The sequence below is a fragment of the Zalophus californianus genome, chromosome 7, assembly GCF_009762305.2.
Source record: "Zalophus californianus isolate mZalCal1 chromosome 7, mZalCal1.pri.v2, whole genome shotgun sequence".
NCBI classification, from domain to species: domain Eukaryota; kingdom Metazoa; phylum Chordata; class Mammalia; order Carnivora; family Otariidae; genus Zalophus; species Zalophus californianus.
The window spans coordinates 99,414,388-99,434,555 of NC_045601.1; the positions used below are offsets into that span (position 1 = coordinate 99,414,388).

The following is a 20,168-nucleotide window of genomic DNA, read 5'->3' on the forward strand; positions in this document are numbered from 1 at the left end:
TAAAATGGATCCCATTTTCTGTGACTGACTCTGTATCATTGGACCCATAATCCAGGAAGCTAGCAAGGCTCCTGTCTTGACACATAACTTCCCAAGGGGAAATAGCTAGCTCTATGATCCATTTCTTTTTTTCAAGATTTCTATAGTTTACTTCTCCTGTTAGCACATGAGAATCTTCGCTGACATTCTGCATCTTCTCCAGATGAGCTTGTCCTGACTCAGTTATAGAGCACTCACTCGCTCATCTTCCTCTTGAAGAATGTCAGGAGTTTAGGCTCTGGAAGTAGACTGCTTGGCTCCAAATACTATCTCTACCACTGATTATCTGGTGGAACTTGAAAAAGTCAATTCCTGAGTGTTGCAGTTTCTATTTCTATAAACTAGAGATGATTCTGAAACATTTCGACCTATAAACAGCTTCTTGGCTCCTTCTTGAACCTCTGTCAGGTTCAGCCTACTCTCCTCCACCCCAGCCTCCACTCCAGCCTCCACCGTGTCATCCAGGTGACCCGGAAGTCCTACAAGATGTCCACCTCCAGCCCTGGGGTCTTCAGTAGCCACTCCTTCATGAGGGAGCCTGGCGCACGCATCAGCTTCTCCATCTTCTCCTGGGTGGGCGGCAGGTTCCGGGGTGACCTGGGCACCAGCATGAGTGTGGTTGGAGGCTATGACAAGGCCAGGGGTATGAGGGGAATCACGGCTGTCTCATTGAACCAGATCCTGCCGAGCCCCCTTAAGCTGGAGGTGGGACCCCAACATCGAGGCTGTGCACACCCAGGAGAAGAAGCAGATCCAGACCCTCAACAACAAGTTTGCTTCCTTCACTGACAAGTTGTGGTACCTGGAGTGGCAGAACAAAATTCTGGAGTCCAGGTGGAGCCTCCTGCAGCAGCAGAAACCTGCTTGGAGCAACATGGGCAACACATTAAAGAGTTATATCAACAACCCTCGGCGGTAGCCAGACAAACGGTAGCCTGGGAGAAGCTGAAGCTGGAGAGGTGGAGTGTGGCAACATGCAGGGGTTTAGTGGAGGACTTCAGGAATAAACAGGAGGAGATCAAAGAGCATGCAGACATGGAAAATGAATTTGTCCTCATCAGGAAGGATATGGACAAAGTTTACATGAACACGGTAGAGCTGGAGTTCCTCCTGGAAGGGCTGACTGGTGAGATCAGCTTCTTAAGGCAGCTGTATGAAGAGGAGATCCGTGAGCTGCAGTCCCAGATCTCAGACACGTCCTGTGGTGCTGTCCATGGACAATAGCCACTCCCTGGACCTGGATGGCATTATCGCCAAGGTCAAGGCCCACTACGAGGAAATCACCAACTGCAGCCAGGCTGAGACCAAGACCATGTACCAGATCAAGTACAAGGAGCTGCAGACAGACATTGGCTGGGAAGCATGGGGATGACCTCTCGCACATGAAGATGGAGATTTTTTTTTATTATGTTAATCACCATACATTATATCATTAGTTTTTGATACAGAGTTCCATGATTCACTGCTTGCATATAACACCCAGTGCTCCGTTCAGTACGTGCCCTCTTTAATACCCATCACCAGGCTAACCCATCCTCCTCCCCTCCTCCCCTCTAGAACCCTCAGTTTGTTTCTCACTGTCCATAGTCTCTCATGGTTCGTCTCCCCTTCTGATTTCCCCCTCTTCATTTTTCCCTTCCTGCTATCTTCTTCTTCTTCTTCTTTTTTTTTTAACATATAATGTATTATTTGTTTCAGAGGTACAGGTCTATGATTCAACAGTCTTGCACAATTCACAGCACTCACATAGCACATACCCTCCCCAATGTCTATCACCCAGCCACCCCATCCCTCCCACCCCCCACCACTCCAGCAACCCTCAGTTTGTTTCCTGAGATTAAGAATTCCTCGTATCAGTGAGATCATATGATACATGCCTTTCTCTGATTGACTTATTTTGCTCGGCATAATACCCTCCAGTTCCATCCACGTCGTTGCAAATGGCAAGATTTCATTCCTTTTGATGGCTGCATAATATTCCACTGTGTGTATACACACACACACACACACACACACACACACACACACACACACACACACACACACACCACATCTTCTTTATCCATTCAGAAGATGGAGATTTCTGAGATGAACTGAAACATCAGCTGACATTAGGCTGGAGCTGAGGGGCCTCAAAAGCCAGAGGGCTTCCCTGGAGGTCACCATAGCTGATGCTGAGCAGCACGGGGAGCTGGCCATTAAGGATACCAATGCCAAGGTAGCTGAGCTGGAGGCTGCTCCACAGTGAGCCAAGCAGAACCTGGCGCGACAGCTGCGTGAGTACCGAGAGCTCATGAACGTCAAGCTGGCCCTGGTCATTGAGATCACCACCTACCGCAAGCTGCTAGAGGGTGAAGAGAGCCAGCTGGAGTCTGGGATGCAGAACCTGAGTATCCATACTAAGACCACCAGCGGCTACTCAAGGTGGCCTGAGCTCGACCTATGGGAGGCTCACAAGCCCTGACCTCAACTATGGCCTGAGCTTCTTCCAGTAGAGCTTTGACTCTGGCAGGGACTCCAGGGCCTTCAGCCAGAGCAGCTCCTTTAAGGCTGTGGTTGTGAAGAAGATTGAGACCTGTGATGGGAGGCTCGTGTCTGAGTCGTCTGCTGTCCTGTCCAAGTGAATAACCGCTGTGGTCCCTCCCAGCCTCCCCACTCTTGTGCCTGCCATAGAGCCTTCGGGGGAGGGAGCTGTGCAGGGGAGCCCTGGGAACAAAGAACCCACCTAAGGCTCAGTGCCAGTTCTTATCCTACCCTTGGGGGGAGGCTACTGTCCTGGGTACCCCCTCTTGCCCATGCCTCCAACTAAAAGCCAACCCAGTTTTGGAAAAATGAAGCCCCAGGTGGCTCTGCCAATCCCCTGCCCCCCCCAAATAAAATCAAAACAAAAACATTTCTCATGGTGCTGCTATGTGGTTTAAATGAACTAAAACATGTAAAGCACTTAGCACAAGGACAAACATCAAGCAACTACTCAGTAGATGTTAGTTATTTTCATTGTTATCCTATACCTACAGTTTTGATTTGATGAAGCTGCCTCATTACTATTCTAAGAAGGCTGGAATGGTATTTACTGTTTTCTAGTAATCCATCAGCAAGAGACCTGGTTGTCATTCTTGATTTCTCCTTTTCTATCATTTCCCATATTGTGTCCATCACCAAGTCCTGATTTTAATTCTTGGATAACTTCTGAACCCATTTACTTCTTTTCACCCCCATTACTATATCACCTTCCTTCACGATACCACCAACTTGTGTCCAGACTACTGTTTAAACTTTCTGGTTTATCTGCTAGTTGCCATTTTTGTCAGTCTCCAGGCCATTGTTTACCCCGGAGCCAAGGTGATCTTTTAAAAACACAGAACTATTTATATCATGCTGCAGCTCAAAGCTCTCCAGTGCTTTCTGATCTAAAGTCCCAAGATTTCTAACATGGTTACAATGTTCTACCTGATGCAGTTCCTGCCTACTGCTTCTGCCATGTTTTCCAGCCCTCTCTTACTCTGCCCTGCCACACTGCAGTGTTCCAGTCTTGGTAACCTTCTTTTAGTTTATCAAATGGTTAATAATAGTCTTGAATTGACATTTTTTTACATTTTTTAGTATCAAAAGAAATTCAATGTTGCTAAGTAAATGGACTGTTACATGGGCTGGAGCTTGTGATCTTTCCTTCAAAGAGAACTTTCCCATATATATCATCAAAGCAGTACTATTAATAGTATTGCTTTCAGCCTGGTCATGGAGGAAGAGTATCGTTGAATTGGACATTATATTTAGTATTTGTTAAAATTGGATTTTACCTAGATCCTGGCGCTTTATAATCTTCAAAACTACTTCCCATTCTTTCCTCTCATTTAACTCTCACAACAACTCTGTGAAGTAGCAAAGGCTGGAATTATTACTTTCATCTTACAGATTATGAAACCATGCCCAGACAGGGTGGTAACACTCATTCCATCCTTTTCATACGCTTAAGACACACATGCCTCACTTCTATTTTGCATACACATGGCTGGTGTTCACCTGTGGCAGAAAGACAAACTGAAGATACTCCTTTCAGGTTTCCAGAACAATCTTCTCAATTTTAATTTTTCAGGTTATTTTGGGATTCCAGGTGGGGCTTGTACCCCTTTTGGCTCCCTTTGTAATATTTTCCCTCCCCCTTTGTAATATTCTTGATAGGAGCATAAAGAACCTGTTTCTTTCCTAGTTATTTACTTTCAATATTTTTATGGCATTTTCTGCCCTGTATAATAGCAAGTTTACAAGTATTTTTTTTTTTTATGATTTCTGCCTTTGTTTTTTCACACTTAGGAAACTCTTTCCTTTTCTTTTTCTTTTGAAGAGAGAGAGAGAGAATCTTAAGCAGCCTCCACACCCAGTGTGAGCTGGACAGAGGGCTGGATCTCACAACCCTGAGATCATGACCTGAGCCAAAACCAAGAGTCTGACACTTAACTGACTGAGCCACCCAGGCACCCCAGAAAACCCTTTCCTATATAGACATATAAAAATTTACCTATTTGTTTCCTGGTGCTTTTATTTATTTTTCCACATTAGTGTCTTTAATCCAGGGCTGGCAGAGTATGGCCCATGGGCTAAATCCGGCCCATTGCCTGTTTTTGTAAACAAAATTTTATTACACACAGCCATGCCCATCCACGTGTTTAGGTATTATCTGTGGCCGTGTCATGCTGCAGTGGTAACATGGACCATCTGGCCTGCAAACCCAAAACAATTTACTATCCTGTTCTTTACAGAACAATTTTGCCAACTCCTGCTTTAATCCATCTCGAATTTATTTTGATACAGCGTTTAAGTCAATTACCTAATTTTTTCTTCAAATAGCTAGTACGTTTTCTCGATACTATTTATTCAACAGTGCAGTTGTGATAGGCTGAAAGATGGCCCAGAATATGTTCATGTTGCAATTCCTGGAACCCATGAAGATTGCCTTATTTGGCAAAAGGAACTTTGCAGATGTGATGAAGTTAAAGATCTTGAAATGGAGAGATTATCATGGATTTCCTGGATGGGCTTAATGTAAGTACCCTAGTCTTTACCAGAGGGCTGTGGGAGGAGTCATGCAAAAAAGAAGAGAATGGGATTGAAAAAAACAGAGATAGTAGGGATGCACCATGAACACAGAAGAGCCCACAAGCCAAGGAATACAAGGTGGCCATTAGCAGCAGAGAAAGCCAGGGAAACAGGTTTTCCTTCCCCAGAGTCTCCAAAAGGAAACAATCCTGCCTACACCTTGATTTTAGCTCAGTGAAACCACTTTTGGAATTCCAACCTTCAGAACTATTAAGTAATACATTTGTGTTGTTTTAAGACAGTAATGTGGTGGTTATTTGTTATGGCAGCATAGGAAACTAATCCCGCAACATTTCCTTAGAATTTTAAATATTACCTTTGTCACATGCCAAATTCTTATCTGATATAGATACAAATTCATGTCTTTAAAAAACATTTTTTTATTAACATATAATTTATTATTTGTTTCAGGGGTACAGGTCTGTGATTCATCAGTCTTACACAGTTCACAGTGCTCACCATAGCACATACCCTCCCCAATGTCTATCGCCCAGCCTCCCCATCCCCCCACCCAACAAATTTAAAATCTGGCAAAGAATGTGAATAGGCATAGCTGTATCATGAATGTAAATATCCAGTTAATCTGAGTACATGAGGAGGGGGCTCAGGTTTGTCCTACGTTGACAGAAAAGAGATTCTTTTTTGTTTTTATGAGTTTTCTTCTACCTTCTCCTTATTGGTAATCAAAGAAATGCAAATTAAAACAAAAGTGTTTTTTTTTTTTCCTTAACAATCAAATTGACCAAGACCAAAAGACAGTAGTAGAAAGTCTGAGGAACCGACACTCATGTGTGCTGCTAGTGGCTGTAGAAGTTGTGAATCTTCCTGTAAGGCAATTTGGTAATTGTATCAATAAGCTTAGAAGTAGGTGTATGCCTCGACATAGCGATGCCACTTTTAGGAGTTTGCTCTAAGGAGGTAACCGTGAGCATGCATAAAAATTATGCTCAAGAATGGCCATGTCTGCATTGTTCATGAGAGCAAAATATTGGGAAAAAATGGAGTATAAAGAGATAAGGGATTACTATATAAAATACACATCTTTTAAATGGGTTACTATGATACCATTATGATGTTAAATAATATATAATACAGCTGTCATTAAGTATAGGATTAAGTAAAGAGAATGTATTAATATATCAATATTTACTATATTAAGTAAAGAGAATTACAAAAATGATATGTCAAGAATTAGAACATCATTCTATAGTATGTATAGTATTAATTATTTATATGTGAAATTTTGTCAACTTGTGAACATAGGATAGAAAGGATAGGAAAGAAAAGATATTTATTAATCTGTTGTAGTAAGATTGTGGATGCTTTTATTATCTTCTTTTAGCTTCTCTATATTTTTATACTAAACAGTATCAATTGCTTTTCTTAAAAGAAATTATGCTATTAAAAATTAGCCCTTTTTTCCTCATTGCTGCCTCCACTCCAAACCATAAACTGTAGCAATGATTATCAAAAATACTATCTATCTGGTCTGATACCTGATGTTCTATAAATTTTTTGGACGATGAATAGGAGTGGGAATTAAAGACATGCTATAGAAGCCTTTTGCTTTGACCAATAGGATCTTGCCCCTCTGAGTAAGGGACTGGCCAGTACAGTTCTATAGGATCTAAGAGTGCCATTTGTTTAATTGGCCTGAAATCCCTGAAGGATCTAGGAACAGTGTTACAGATGTTTCCACATATTTTACAATTCACTATTTCCTGGGTTTGTTGAGTTTTATCTTTATATTCTTCTCACTTATTTTTAATCACAGTAGCAATAGTAAAGCTCGGATTGAGTAGAAACCAGGTTAGCCTTTCTTTTATGCCTTTAGAAAAGGCCTTCGATCAAAGCATGGCTCACTGCACCATCCAAGTAACCTTGGTTAGCCTTGGTCTAAACCCCTGTGCCAACAAAATGGTAGAGTTCTTCTCAGCATTAGGAACAGACTATGCCCAATTCCCTTTCATCACAGTATAGAAATGTTTCTTGCTCAGCTGTGGATGCAGTCAGCTGATCTGCACATTTAGAGAATTGGTCCGTTGAGCCTTCTTCTTCCTACAGGCACGTGTTCCCTGCTCCGTCAATATCACCAGAGATTAACCAGTAATGATGCCGAAGGCTCCCAGTACAGACACAGAGCTGAGCTCATGCAGGATTCCCGGGCCAGGTTTTGTCTTCAACCAGCAGAGATATCACAGCAAGTGGTTCTCAAGGGCAGAGGGAAATGGTACATGAAAAATGCCCCATTCCATCTCTTTGGTCTGCTAGATAATCTTCTGTTAATGCTAATGTCACAGTCTCCTCTTCTGAAGCACAGTAAATTGGATTGCCTCCAATTCACAAACGGTTTGAGTTCAAAGAGTTCTCTTTGTGAGGTGGTTGTCTGGAACTTGGGATGCATTTTTCTCAAAGAAATGCCGATAACCTTGTGGTTAAGGATCCAGGTGAGCTCTCAAAGGCCAATTTCACCGAAATCTCCTTGCTGTCTAATGCTAGTGGGAGTATAGCAGTTGACCACTGCGTATAAGACTAATTGTGTGGGAAAGTAAGTCCATTTCCACCGTGGGATTCTGGGGACACATCTCTCTCCACTGGGGCTCTACTATCTTAATTCTTTTCTTATTGAGTCCTAGTAACAGAGGGTGCTCTCAGTCCCTCTGCCCTCAGAGTGGCTTCTGTGGCCCAGAAGCAGACTTCTGGCACAGTGTGGTTTCTGGGAGTAGAGGGAACCAGTTCAGATGCAAGGTGGAGTCATAAGTCATAGTCAGCCTTTCCCCAGTTTCTCTGGTTAGTCATCGCCTCCTCCTGTTGTTAGAGATAGTATATGACTAGAGAATTTGGGCCAGGAGCTAGCAGGAAGAAGGGAGAAGTGAGAAATGGTAGAAGGGCCGGGTTTTCTCTCCATCTCTTTCCCCTCAAAGCTCATATCCTGCTACTCTGCAGGAAGAGAGACGAAATGAAGAGTGGGGACCAGGACTCAAGGACAAGAGACACTGCGAGGGGTGCCCAGACCCTAAAAATAGTAACAGAATAAGGAGACGGGGAGGAATGAGTTTCTCTCCACTGCATTGTTTTGTTTCGTTATTGGCAAGTGTGTTATCTTCATCTTTTGGTTTTCTTCCTTCTACTGCTCCTTTTAGGTTTCTCCTCATCTACTCAATTTTGGAATGACAATGTTCCCATGGGCTCAGGCTTGGATAGTCTTCATTTATAACTCTATACTTCCTCCCAAGCAATCCCATTAATTTCCATGGATTAACATCTGTTTTTATATTTATTTATCTAACCTCAGACACCTCTTCTGAGCTCCAGACTTTTCACCTGGATATTCTCTTTAATATCTAAAATGTAACCTGCCTAAAATGGTCATCTAAAGTGTGGTATGTCTAAAAGCGAATGCCACTAGAATATAAACTACATGAGGGCAGGGATTTTTGACTGTTTTGCTCACTACCATATTCCCAGTGGCTAGAAGAGCACATGGAACATAGTGTAGTAGGTGCTCAATAAATGTTTATTCAATGGACCCTTCCTTTTCTTCCCCAGATGCCCCTGTTTATCTACCAACTTGCCTCTGCTATGCGGCTATGAGGTATTATTGGCATCTTCTCCTTTACCTCTAGATCCAATCATCCACTCCTCTTGGTTCTCCAAAAGAGATCCCAAATTTTTATGCTCTCCAGATGCATTGCCTAACCCTTAGTCAAACTTCCTGAACTTCTTGTCTGAACCACTGCACTCATCCTTCTCCATTTACTGCAGCAGCCTGCTACATAGACTTCTTACTTTCCCTTCCCTTCCCTTCACTCAACAGCCAGAGTGACCTGTAAAAACAGAAATTTGATCACGGAATTATTTGAAGTTAGATTTAAGGCCTTGAAAACACTCTAACAAGGTCCTGCACCATCTTGCCCAGTCACACCGTGCCATCTCATTTGTCTTCTCCCGAACCTCCTATCTCCGTTTAGTTCCTGGAACACATAGCGCTCCCTCTTGCCCCCTGGCTCGCTCTTGCTCATCTTAGGACTTGACTCAGGTTTTTTCTCATTCTCCCAAATATGCAGTGAATACATTTTCTCACTAAGGATTCTCTCTCCTCGGTTTGATTTGTATACTCATGGTCTTAAAATATCACTGGTCTCACAAAAATGTGATTTCGTTGTTACCATCTCAAGTATTCCTTTGGTGGCTACTTTTGGGATAAACGCTTAGTTCTTTGGGAGGGCTTGAGAGTCCCTTTCTGAGTGGGTCTTGCTTGCCTTTCCGGGTACACTGTCACTCTATCAGCAACCCCCCTTCTGGGTGTGTGCCTTCTGCCCATGCCGCATATAGCAGCTATTTGAATGTATCACGTTGGCCCACACCATTGTATACATCATTGCCTTTGCCTGGAGTGCCCTGCCTGGTTTGTCATCTGGCCCACTAGGACTTATTCTTAAAGACCCAGCTCAGTCATCACCTCTTCTGGGAAGCAATCCCAGAAACAACTCCTCCTTTTGTGTGAGCTTGGTGCTCCATGTTTGTGCAGCAGTAGACCCTGGATGTCCCTCTGTCTTAACACTTAAAACACGGTACATCTGTGATTTTTGTCCATTTTTGGTACTGGTCATGGACCCTGGCAGACAGGGACTCTGTCCTCTTCATGTCTGTCTTTCCAGTGCATGAGAAATGTTCATCTACACACACACACACACACACACACACACACACACACGCACGCGCGCACACACACACACATGCACGTGCGCGCGCGCGCACACACACACACACAAGACAGCATTCATTGTTTTGCTATGCATAATGTGAAGTTGCATGCAGAAATAGGGGGAAATCATTTGCATGTATTTCAGAAAAATATTTCTAGTTCTTTTGTGAGTTCCTTTATCTTTCTATTCTGATGTGAATATTATTTTAATGAAATGATTCTTCCCTTCCTTTCTCCCCTCCCCTCACTCTCTCTCCCTCTCCTTCCTCTCCTCATCCTTCACTACCTACCTCCCCACCCCCAGTGATTTGGGAAGGTCTTGGCAATTACTCACTTGGAATAAAGATTGAAGTCCTACAAAATAAACAGAGGGCAATTAGTGATTTTAAAGTGTGTTAACCCACAAAGATTATTTTCTTTCTCTCCGTGCCCATTTGGTAAGATGGTTCTCTGGAACTGTGCAATTATGGATGAATGGCACTGAAATGCTTGGACAATAATTTGTAGGAAATACAATTATGAGTCGAAGTCATTAGTGGGAGTAAATGAATAGTTTGTTGGTTAACAGGTCAATGTTGAAAGCCCAAAGTGGTTAAACATTGTATTAAATTACACATTAAGAGCTGAACCCTTTTCATTTGAACATTTTCATAAGTTATTGAGCTTTTTATTTTTTTATTTTTTTTAAGATTTTATTTATTTATTTGAGAGAGAGAGAATGAGAGATAGAGAGCACGAGAGGGAAGAGGGTCAGAGGGAGAAGCAGACTCCCTGCCGAGCAGGGAGCCTGATGTGGGACTCGATCCAGGGAGTCCAGGATCATGACCTGAGCCGAAGGCAGTCGCTTAACCGACTGAGCCACCCAGGCACCCAGTTATTGAGCTTTTTAAACTGTATTTTTATGTTTTTTGATGTGTGGTAGAGAAAGGAAGAGAGGTGCCCAACTTGGGTTTTCTGAGTTCTTGAAGTGAAATGACTCACGTTTACAGTCGGGTAACGCTTTCTTCATCACAGAAGCTGGCTGGTTTGCCTTGTGAGGCATTTAAATAACATTTATGAAGTAAGGAAAATAATTTTTTGAGTATCAAAACTATCTGGGTACAGTTAATTTAGAGTTATTTCCAGAGGCCAGCAATTCGATTATGTGTCCAGTTCTTTGGTTCTGGACTCAGAAGCCCTGGTTTCAGAACTCAGACCTGATGTCTCATGACTGTCAAATATTGTCCCTGAAGCATTTCAGTTTCCTAATCTGTTTAATCTGTCAAAAGAAAAACAACAAGAAAAAACAAACAGTTCTTACTTCAAGTGAAGCTACTTAGCGTAGGTTGGGTTTATTCTAAGTTCTTAATGTTTGTGTTGTTTGTTCTGCTTTTAAGCATATTGGATATTATATATTTATTTAGGCATATATCTTTTTTTAAAGATTTTTTTATTTATTTGTCACAGAGAGAGAGAGAGAGAGCACAAGCAAGGGGGCGGCAGGCAGAGGGAGAAGCAGGCTCCCTGCTGAGCAGGGAGCCCGATGCGGGACTCGATCCCAGGACCCTGGGATCATGACCTGAGCCCAAGGCAGATACTTAACAGACTGAGCCACCCAGACGTTCCTAGGCATATATTTGATGGGATTTTGCAAGTGAATGTGCAGAAGACAGTATTTAAAATAGTTAATTTAAATCCTTATGAGTTGAATGCTAATTGTGAGCCCAGGACTGGGTTAGGAATTGTGACATATATAAAGGGAACATATAAAGTGGCCATGCATTCAGGTAGTAAATGTTGAGGTAGGAGATAAGCCATAGGCACTGTGATAATTACGGAATAATTTAGTACTGAAATATATGGTACTGACTATAGGTTACATAGCTTGCCTCCTCAGCACGGCTGCCACCCCCTCCCCCCCGCCAAGCCTTCTCAGCCTGTGTGTATTTCAGCAGTGACAACAAAAAATGTATTTCCCTCCCCCTCGCCCCCAACTCTCACAGAATCTCCAGCATTTTTCAGCACTCCTGCCTGCTTGTGATAGGTGTCATCATGACAAATGTCATGTGAGTTCATCAACTAATCTGTTTGTTGCTGTCACCATGAGGCTTCTTTCATCCACTTTACCTCCTCTTTGGGTTTCCTTGGTCATTGTCCTCCATTCAGGAAGGTGCTGTCCCTGCTGCTAGTACCTGCCATGAGGGTACTGAAAGCGTGGGTGCTGAGTGGGCAGGCTTTCACTGCTACCCAGTTGGTCAAACCCTGCCATGTGGGAGTATTGTGTCCCATGATGAAGTGTGGTGACCATCTCTCTTGGCCACTTGGGGTTCCACCTGATCACCTGGACACCAGAACATTGGAGTGCTTATTTCTCCATGTCTCAGTCATGATTTTCCTCATTCAGTACACATCTATTGAACACCCATTATATGCTAAACCCCATGATAGGCATTGGTGCTGTGATGGTGAGGAAATGTAGGTATAGTTCCTACTGTCTTGTGCAGTAGGGGAGACAGACAGAATTACAGTAAGAGATCAAATTGAAGTGTGTTGAGTGCTAGAAAGGAGAAGAACATGGTGATGGGACAGATTATAACACAAGGTTGGGCCCATTTGGGAGGTCTTGGAGGCTTCTCCAAGGAACCAAACTGAACATCATTCTGAAGACTGAGGCAGAGTGAGTTAGTGCTAGAGTTCCAGGCAGAGGAGCTTCAGGTGCAAAAGCCATCTGGAGAATTCCTTCTGGTCCTTTTCTCAGGTTCAGTTGCGGGTCCAGGGGCCCAGGAAAAAGGGCCTATATGTGAGACAGTCATCCTCTATTTTTCTCTCTGCTCCTTTGTGTAAGCTTCTCCTCCCATGCAAAGCAACTCAAACAAATGGCCCACAGTCTAGCCGCAAACTGGGCATGCCCAAATCCCAGATATAAACAGATCTTTTGCTCAAGTACAAGCTCCACATCGCTACAAGGTCTATAGGAGGAAGTGGACATCAGCATGGGCTGAAGTGCTCCCTGAAATCCAATGGAAGAAGTGGGGCTTGAGCTGCATTTTGGAAGAATAGATGATGGAAGGCAGGCAAGGCACGCAGGTGGAAGGGGTAAAATGGGTGAAGGGATAGAGGAAGGAATGATCCCGTCAAATGAGAAGAGGTAAACAGACTGGGCTTCCTGGAATAGAGAGTTTATTACAGAGTCAAAGACCATCAAGTAGAGTCAGATTATGGAGAGTCTTGAAAGTCAGGAAGGGAATTTGGGGCTTTGTTACTGAGTATTGTAGGCAGATACGGCAGGTTATAAACAAAGAAGGAATGTAACTAAAATAACTTAGCAAAGTTTAAAAAAAAGAATAAGGCAGAATGGTCAGAAGAGAAAAAGGTGTTTGCAGAGGGTCTAGCTCAGGTGATATTACAATTATTTTGACATTTGTGAGTGTGAGATAACAGTAGCTCTTCCAAATGTCAATATCCACCATGTAGCTGGAAATACGACGCAGGCACTGTTGAAACATCCAAGCTTGATGCTTTGGTCATACACATAGACAGGTGTTATTTTGCCATGAGAGTGCATAAGTTATGAGATGATTTTACTGCTTTCTAAAAGCTCTGTCAACAATTGAAAGGACATATGTTTATGTTAATAGTTAAAAATGCACTTCAAAGATTCTCTGTGATTTTTTTTCATTCATTCTGACTTGACTATTATAAGAATGAGTAGTTGAGAAATACCTTTTTGTCCCTACTCTTGGTTCTGCTACCTGAAGTTTGCATGTTGGTAGGTGCAGAGTAGGTGTTTTTTGCATATTGACTTAGTATTGTGCACAATTGATCACAGAGTTTAAGAGCATTTTTGTCTTTGATAAACATTTTCTATGCTTGGTAGAAAATTTTCCATATAGACATTCAAAAATGGATCACAGAAATTAGCATATGTATGCATATACATATAAAGAGACTTTATTTTATTTTATTTTTCCCAAAGGTTAAAACATACAAACAAGGAATAAAATTAAAATTATTTTCTTTTGGCATGATTTATGTCTTAATTTCCACCTGCCCTATAATTAGAAATTTTGAACTCTGTAAATTATTTCAAGATAAAATTATTGCCCAAGTAAACTTCAGAAATTACATCATTAACCTAGGGACCTTTCTAAGCCTAGAACAACATTATTGGTACAAGTGCCCATGCACACACAGACACATAAATAAAGAGGGAAGTTTAAAATAATTTGAAAATGATTTATTGTTGGCTACCTCTGTAGTTGGAGATTCAAGTATTATTACTTTACTTTAGTGCAACAAGGGAGGACAGTAAGTTGCTGTGGGCTAAAGGTAAATTATGATCTATTGCAAAGGAGGAAGGAAATGTACTGAGGAAAGAAGAAGGAGTTGGGAGTAAGCCATGTGCTTTCTGAAATATTGCTTCAGATAATGGCTTGAAAAAAGTTTTTGCCTTGACCCTTGTTGGGAAAGGCCAGAGTAAACTGGGAGACAGACTGCCTTCTTGAATCTTTGATAGTTAAGGAGTAGCATCCTGGCATGGGGAGGATCAGATGGATGAGCCGGACCCTGATACAAACCAAGATATCTAGAATCTCAAGTTCCCCCGTCTTCAGCTTTGCTTAGCAAAGCCATCTTGGACACACACACACTTTAGAGTTTGAAGGGATCATTTAATACATCAAGCCTTAGGACAACCAATCCAAGGTAATTTTGATTCTGTATTCTACTAACCCTATCTGTAAACTGAGCTGAAGTCTTCAGGTTAGAGATTTGTTATGAACTTTTATATCAGAGACTCTCATAGCCACTTGTTTTTATTTGGCGTAAGAAAGAGGTGGTAAAATTTCATTCTCAAAACAGTGTGATGCTGGGAAGGAAAAGACTAAAATATGTTTTAGATCTATTACGTGCAAGGTCCAACCTAGATGTTTCATAGTTTTCTCATTTAATCCTCTTACCACTCTGTGGGGAAGGAAACCAGAGCCTATCCTTGAGTATATTACCCTTGGTTAGAACACGGCAAAACTGATTCGATTGTCAGTTGAGCCTGCCTCCAATTCCTGTACTTTTTACCCCCTGCCATGTTCAATCCTGCATTATTTTTTATTGCAACATGTCACAGATGAGAAAAGTAATATCCAAAAAAAAAAAAAAAAAAAAAAGTAAAAGCATTGGTGCTCATCAAGCCTGAAGCTTGCTTTCCCAGACTCTTCCTTCACAGAATTCTTTGGCTGAATAACATCAAACTCATGTGAACTATTAAAATGTCTCAAGGCAAGCTTTCCTCACTTGGCTTTAGGTTTGCTCCCAGAAGTAACTGTCACCCATCTTCGAGCAGCTACCTCAGCCCAGGACACAGTGTTGGCTCTGGAGGATGCCGTGGACTGGCGCCCTGGGGATGAAGTTGTCATCATTGGTGGAATAGGTGTTGAAGGTGTCAAACCCACGGAAGAGCTTGTCACTGTGGAAGCTGTGCACAATACAGACCTCCATCTGAGGTCACCCTTGAGGTACTGAATGTCAGCTTGGCTCCGTTTCGACAGAAGCAGATGAGGTCTTAACTGTGTTGGCATCTGGACACTTGCTTGTCTTTCCATGATGTCTTTTGACATTAAGTAATGCTAGATGTGTTGATGAGAAAATTACAAAGCACAAAATGTTTGAAAGATTCAGACTTCTTGAATAAGTTTTTCCTGTAAGACTCTAGAACTTCGTCTTACGGTGCAGTGCACCTAATTCTCACACACTTGTGCCCATAGTTAACTCTTCTGTACCTGAGTTTGTAAAGAAACAGACTCCCAAAGGAGAATTATGCTAATCTAGTGGCTTACTATTTTAGTCAGATTTGGAGTAATATCTTCAGATGAGTGTTTTCCATGTGTTTTTTCTTCAGATATTCTCACAACTTCACAGAGAATTGGGTGGCTGGAGAACGCCATGTTTTAAAAGTCATGGTAGTGCTGCTCAGCAGGAGTGTCACCATACAAGGAAATCTCACTGCTGAGAGGATGAAGCACCTTGCTTCATGCCAGGAGGCCTGTGCTTCAGAAGGTAGAGAAGTATTTTGCTGGAAAGTCAATGAGTGAAAAAGAATGTTCTTCCTGTCAAACAATATGTAGTAATGTCGACTTCCTTCAAAATGGAATAAACCCTTAACCTTTGCATGTCCATATTATTCTTTAGTTTTCAGAATGCTCTTGATAAATTGTCATTTCGTCTCTTGCCTTCCACGACCTTGTAAATGAGGTAAACGAGTTTCCACTTGTGAAATTATTTCTCTGGGGAAAAAAAAAATCCTGTTAAATAATTAAATCCGGAGAGTCAGATTGAATTTCCAAGGAAATTTATAAGGAAGTCTTAACTCTGATTCCAATCCCCTTCTAAAATTCTCAGGAAAACAATTTAATGCCAGAGTCATAGACCCAGGCAGAACATTCTTACTGATTAGACTGATGGGGCTCTTGTGCCCCCCCACCTCACCCCTACTTTTAGAGTTTGTTTTCTGAGTGAACTACCACATACTTTAAGTAAGTGGTTGAAAAAGTCAATTTATCTTCTAGAAGAATAACAGGCACTGAATCACACTGATGTGCCTATTAAACATCTATTTCAGGGATGGTTAGTTTAGTAGGTTATGTTTTAGTTTCCCAGGCTGTAGATTATGAGGCTTTCACATGTTGTGAAGATATCATTTGTCAACTTTGGTTTAGGATGGTGTGGGTGTCAAGGATGACTCCCAGGCATGAGCTCTGGATGGATGATGAGGCTATTTAGTGAGATGGCAAGAAGAACAGCTTTTGGAATGGGAGGCTACAGATCATGACTTTAATTTTGTATATGTCGGGATAGATGCCAAGCCGGGACCTGCGTAGAGGTGCCTGTGAGTGTCTGGAGCCTGGCAGAAATGTCATGGCTGGAGTTAAAGGTTTGGAGTCGTGTCTACATATAGATGCATGTGGGTGTCATGTTGGGATGTGGTTGGGTGAGAGGGACCTTGATTCTACCCTCCACCACCCAGTCACTTAGCTCACAAACATGCCATTCTGAAAAAGGTTTGGATACTGTGGGTTAGAATCCAGTGATTGCCAAATTTAACAATTTTGCTGAAATGGGAACTGCACTGTATTCAGACTGTCTCGGTAGTTCTCATACAGGTATTCTCAGATCATATTGTCTAAAATGCTGCATTTGATTGTGCTGCTAGGGAGCCCATGCTTCTAGGTCTGGGCCGTTGCAAATCTGTTGGCTCCTACTGGAAAAATCCCTGATTTCATCACAACTCTTAAATGTTATTACAAAATTCTCAAAAAAAAAAAATCAAAATAGACATTCCTTAAAAAAAATAACATATCACTCGCCCTTTCTTTGTATGGGACTGAAGTGTGGAAATGAGATAGCCAAATAAATAATATGAGGCCTGGCCACTCAAAATATTATGGATCACTGGCAGAAATAATCAAAATTGTGATAAAGCATACAAATATGACACACCTCTTTATTTACCTCTTATATATTTCTTCCTGGGTGTTAGCAGATTTACTGTGAATTATTCACTGTGGAATGATACATCATTTTATATTTGTGGCATTTTGATTTATTAACATGGATAATAAAGAACTAATTTAGAAGATGATTTCTTATCCATTCTGAGGTTAGTTCATACCACCAAATGCCATGTGTCCACAGAAAGTGTCCTGGATCTTGAGGTCACAACACTTTGATGCAATGGTAACTGAGTGTATTAGAGTTGTTCAGTTTGTTGTCCTCCCTAGGGAACTGGCTGGGAAGGTGGTGTTGGGGGTGAGGGTGGGGAGGATGCTGCTCAGCTGCTTCTCTGGAGCCCTTTGCCATTTCTGCAGTGGCTTTATTGCCATGTCCCCAAACTACAAAGCAGCAAAATAAAGGGGGGAAACTCCACTGGACAACTTAAGACTAAAAAGAGCTGTGATTACATTCAGTGCTCACATTTTTTCCCTACAATTATCAACCACGAGAAGGTCATTTTATTGCACACTCCCTCCAGGGGATCTTTTGGATTGAAATAAGCATCTATTTAAGTTGGTTTTGTAGGTTATAGTCAGCCTCTTTGTGACAGTAATTAAGGTGATTGATTTGGGGGCTTCTGGAAATAATAGAGTGAAGGCAACATCATGTCCCAGTTATCAGATGTTTTAATTAATAATCCAAAGAGGAGAATCAAAGTAAAAGGGAAATAAGATTATTAAATGAAACAAACAATAATGGTTTGTCCCTTGTGCTGACAGTAAATTTCATACCAGATGATTTGTCTAGAAGCACGTTGCACATGCTTCAGGTCCCCCCGACTTCATTCTGTGTTTCAGGGAATTTGCAGGACTGTTTATATTCCAAGAGTGAGAAGATGTTGGGATCCAGGGATCTGGGGGCCAGAGTCATTGTTCAGTCTTTCCCAGAGGAGCCCAGCCAGGTCCAGTTGAAGGGAGTGCAGTTTCGGGTGTTGGGGCAAGCCTTCCGTGAGCATCTGAGCTCCCTGACTCTGGTGGGAGCTATGAGAGGTAAGCAGGTCCAGGCCTATGACTTCTCATTTTTCTCTCTTCTTCCATGTTCAAGGCTATACATGCAAGGGTCATGATAGGTGACAGGTGGGGACATGGGGGGTTCAAAGGTAGATAATTTATACTCTAGATCTGTGGTTCTCCAATTTTAGTATGCCTAACAAAAATTATTTGGGGCGCTCGCTAAAATTTAGGGTTATAGACTCTGCCCTGACAAATTCTGGTCTAAGGTAGGCCTCGCAATCTGAATTTTTAAAAGCAAGCCTTGTGATTCTGGAGCAAGTAGTCTAAGGAATACACTGTGGGAAACATCACTATAGGTACAGCAGACATGGAGTGAGCCACACAAATCTGTTTTGAATCCTGCTTCTGTCATTTACTAGCTTTGTGATTGCGGGTAAACGGATATTGAATAGTATAAATAATCAGTGCTATGAGAGCCCAGCACAGCAGAGAGCATTTCCATACGAAGTTGTCCTACCTCAGAGGAGTCTTCTACCTGGGAAAATGGGGGAGAATGGGCTGAGAACCAGGTATTTCTCCTGGGCACATTGAGCAGGCAGAGTGTGCAGATCTTGGCCAGAGCTAAAGATACCGGAAGGGAGCAGGAAACATCAAATGCAGGTGAGAACAACTAGGTGAAAAACAAGATCAGAACCAGAAAAGAAGAATATGACCGGATGTAGATAAAGGTTCTAAAACCAAAGTTGGAGAGACGTAGGAGCATCCAGGGCAAAAACCCAATACCGGATGCCGACATGCAGAGAACCAGAGATGCTAGGTAATGAGGATAGCAGCTCCCTTTCTGAATCACCCTCCCCACTCCCAGCGTCTCCAACACCCACACATTCAAGCTTTGCCTTCCTGAAAAGGGGTGGTGCTCTGGGGGTGATGTCTGACAGAAAGTATCAGGACATACTTGGTGGTTCAAGCGGGTCTAGAGAGATGTTAGAAATTCAGCAGGCAATGACAAAGTAATCCTTGAGATCCTCGAGGACAGAATCCTGGCACCTGCAGCATTTTTTTGCTCACCTCAAATAATCTGCACAACCAAGGATGTCTATCCTAATTTTCCAGATCTTCTCCACATTATTTATTTTTGACATTCATTTAGGGAGATGTTTCCTAACGTGGCTCCTTCCCTAGCACATTGGAACGATCAGTATCTTTGTACCCTACTCCCTGGTTCTTTGGTCTCCTGGTGCTTACACTGCTGCATAAAGTTTGATGTGGGACAAGTTCCAGTATCAGTCAGGGTAGAAGTCACATATGAGTTATATCGATTAAATGTAATCAAAGTCCTTCTTTGCTCAAAAGTCTATCTGTCTCCTCCAACCTGCTTCAGAATAACTACACTTTTATCTATTTTTTTTTTTAATTTAGTTTTAGTTGGAAAGGATTCAGTGCTTTAAAAAGTTTGAAAAGCACGGAATTCATACCTTACCCCTGTAGGTCTCTGTTAAAATGCGATTGTCTTTCCTGGGAGGGGTTAGAAACTTCTGTCATGCTTGCCAAAGAATCTCTTATTGTTTCATGCCCTGAAGGCTCTTGTACCCTGTGTGGCCAATTGCCCCTAGACACTAGAGTTAGAGGGTGTTGGAATCTTTGCTACTTTTATAGGTAAATCCCTGAATTCCGCCCATAATAGCGCCAAAAACACATCAGTGCTTATTGATTGTTCGGATGCGCAAGCCTACACTGGAGTCAGGAAAAGTCTGCAGCAGGCAGTGTTTCCTACAGAGGTGGGTATGGATGGGTTAACTTATTGGTGAGTAATATTGTCACCTAACTAATTGGTGAGGGTATCTGGT

General features: G+C 42.2%; 1 protein-coding gene and 1 pseudogene across 6 annotated transcripts in view; both read left to right on the forward strand.

Moving 5' to 3' along the window:
* Window positions 1-20,168, forward strand: part of PKHD1 (PKHD1 ciliary IPT domain containing fibrocystin/polyductin) — a 471,355-nt gene that overhangs the window by 175,963 nt on the left and 275,224 nt on the right. For all 6 annotated transcript variants that reach the window (XM_027602298.2, XM_027602301.2, XM_027602300.2 and 3 more), the window contains 3 exons: window positions 15,123-15,333; window positions 15,717-15,874; window positions 18,166-18,357. In XM_027602298.2, the coding sequence (XP_027458099.2) occupies window positions 15,123-15,333; window positions 15,717-15,874; window positions 18,166-18,357 (561 nt within the window). The remainder of the gene's footprint in view (window positions 1-15,122; window positions 15,334-15,716; window positions 15,875-18,165; window positions 18,358-20,168) is intronic.
* LOC113926911 lies at window positions 476-2,663 on the forward strand (annotated as a pseudogene).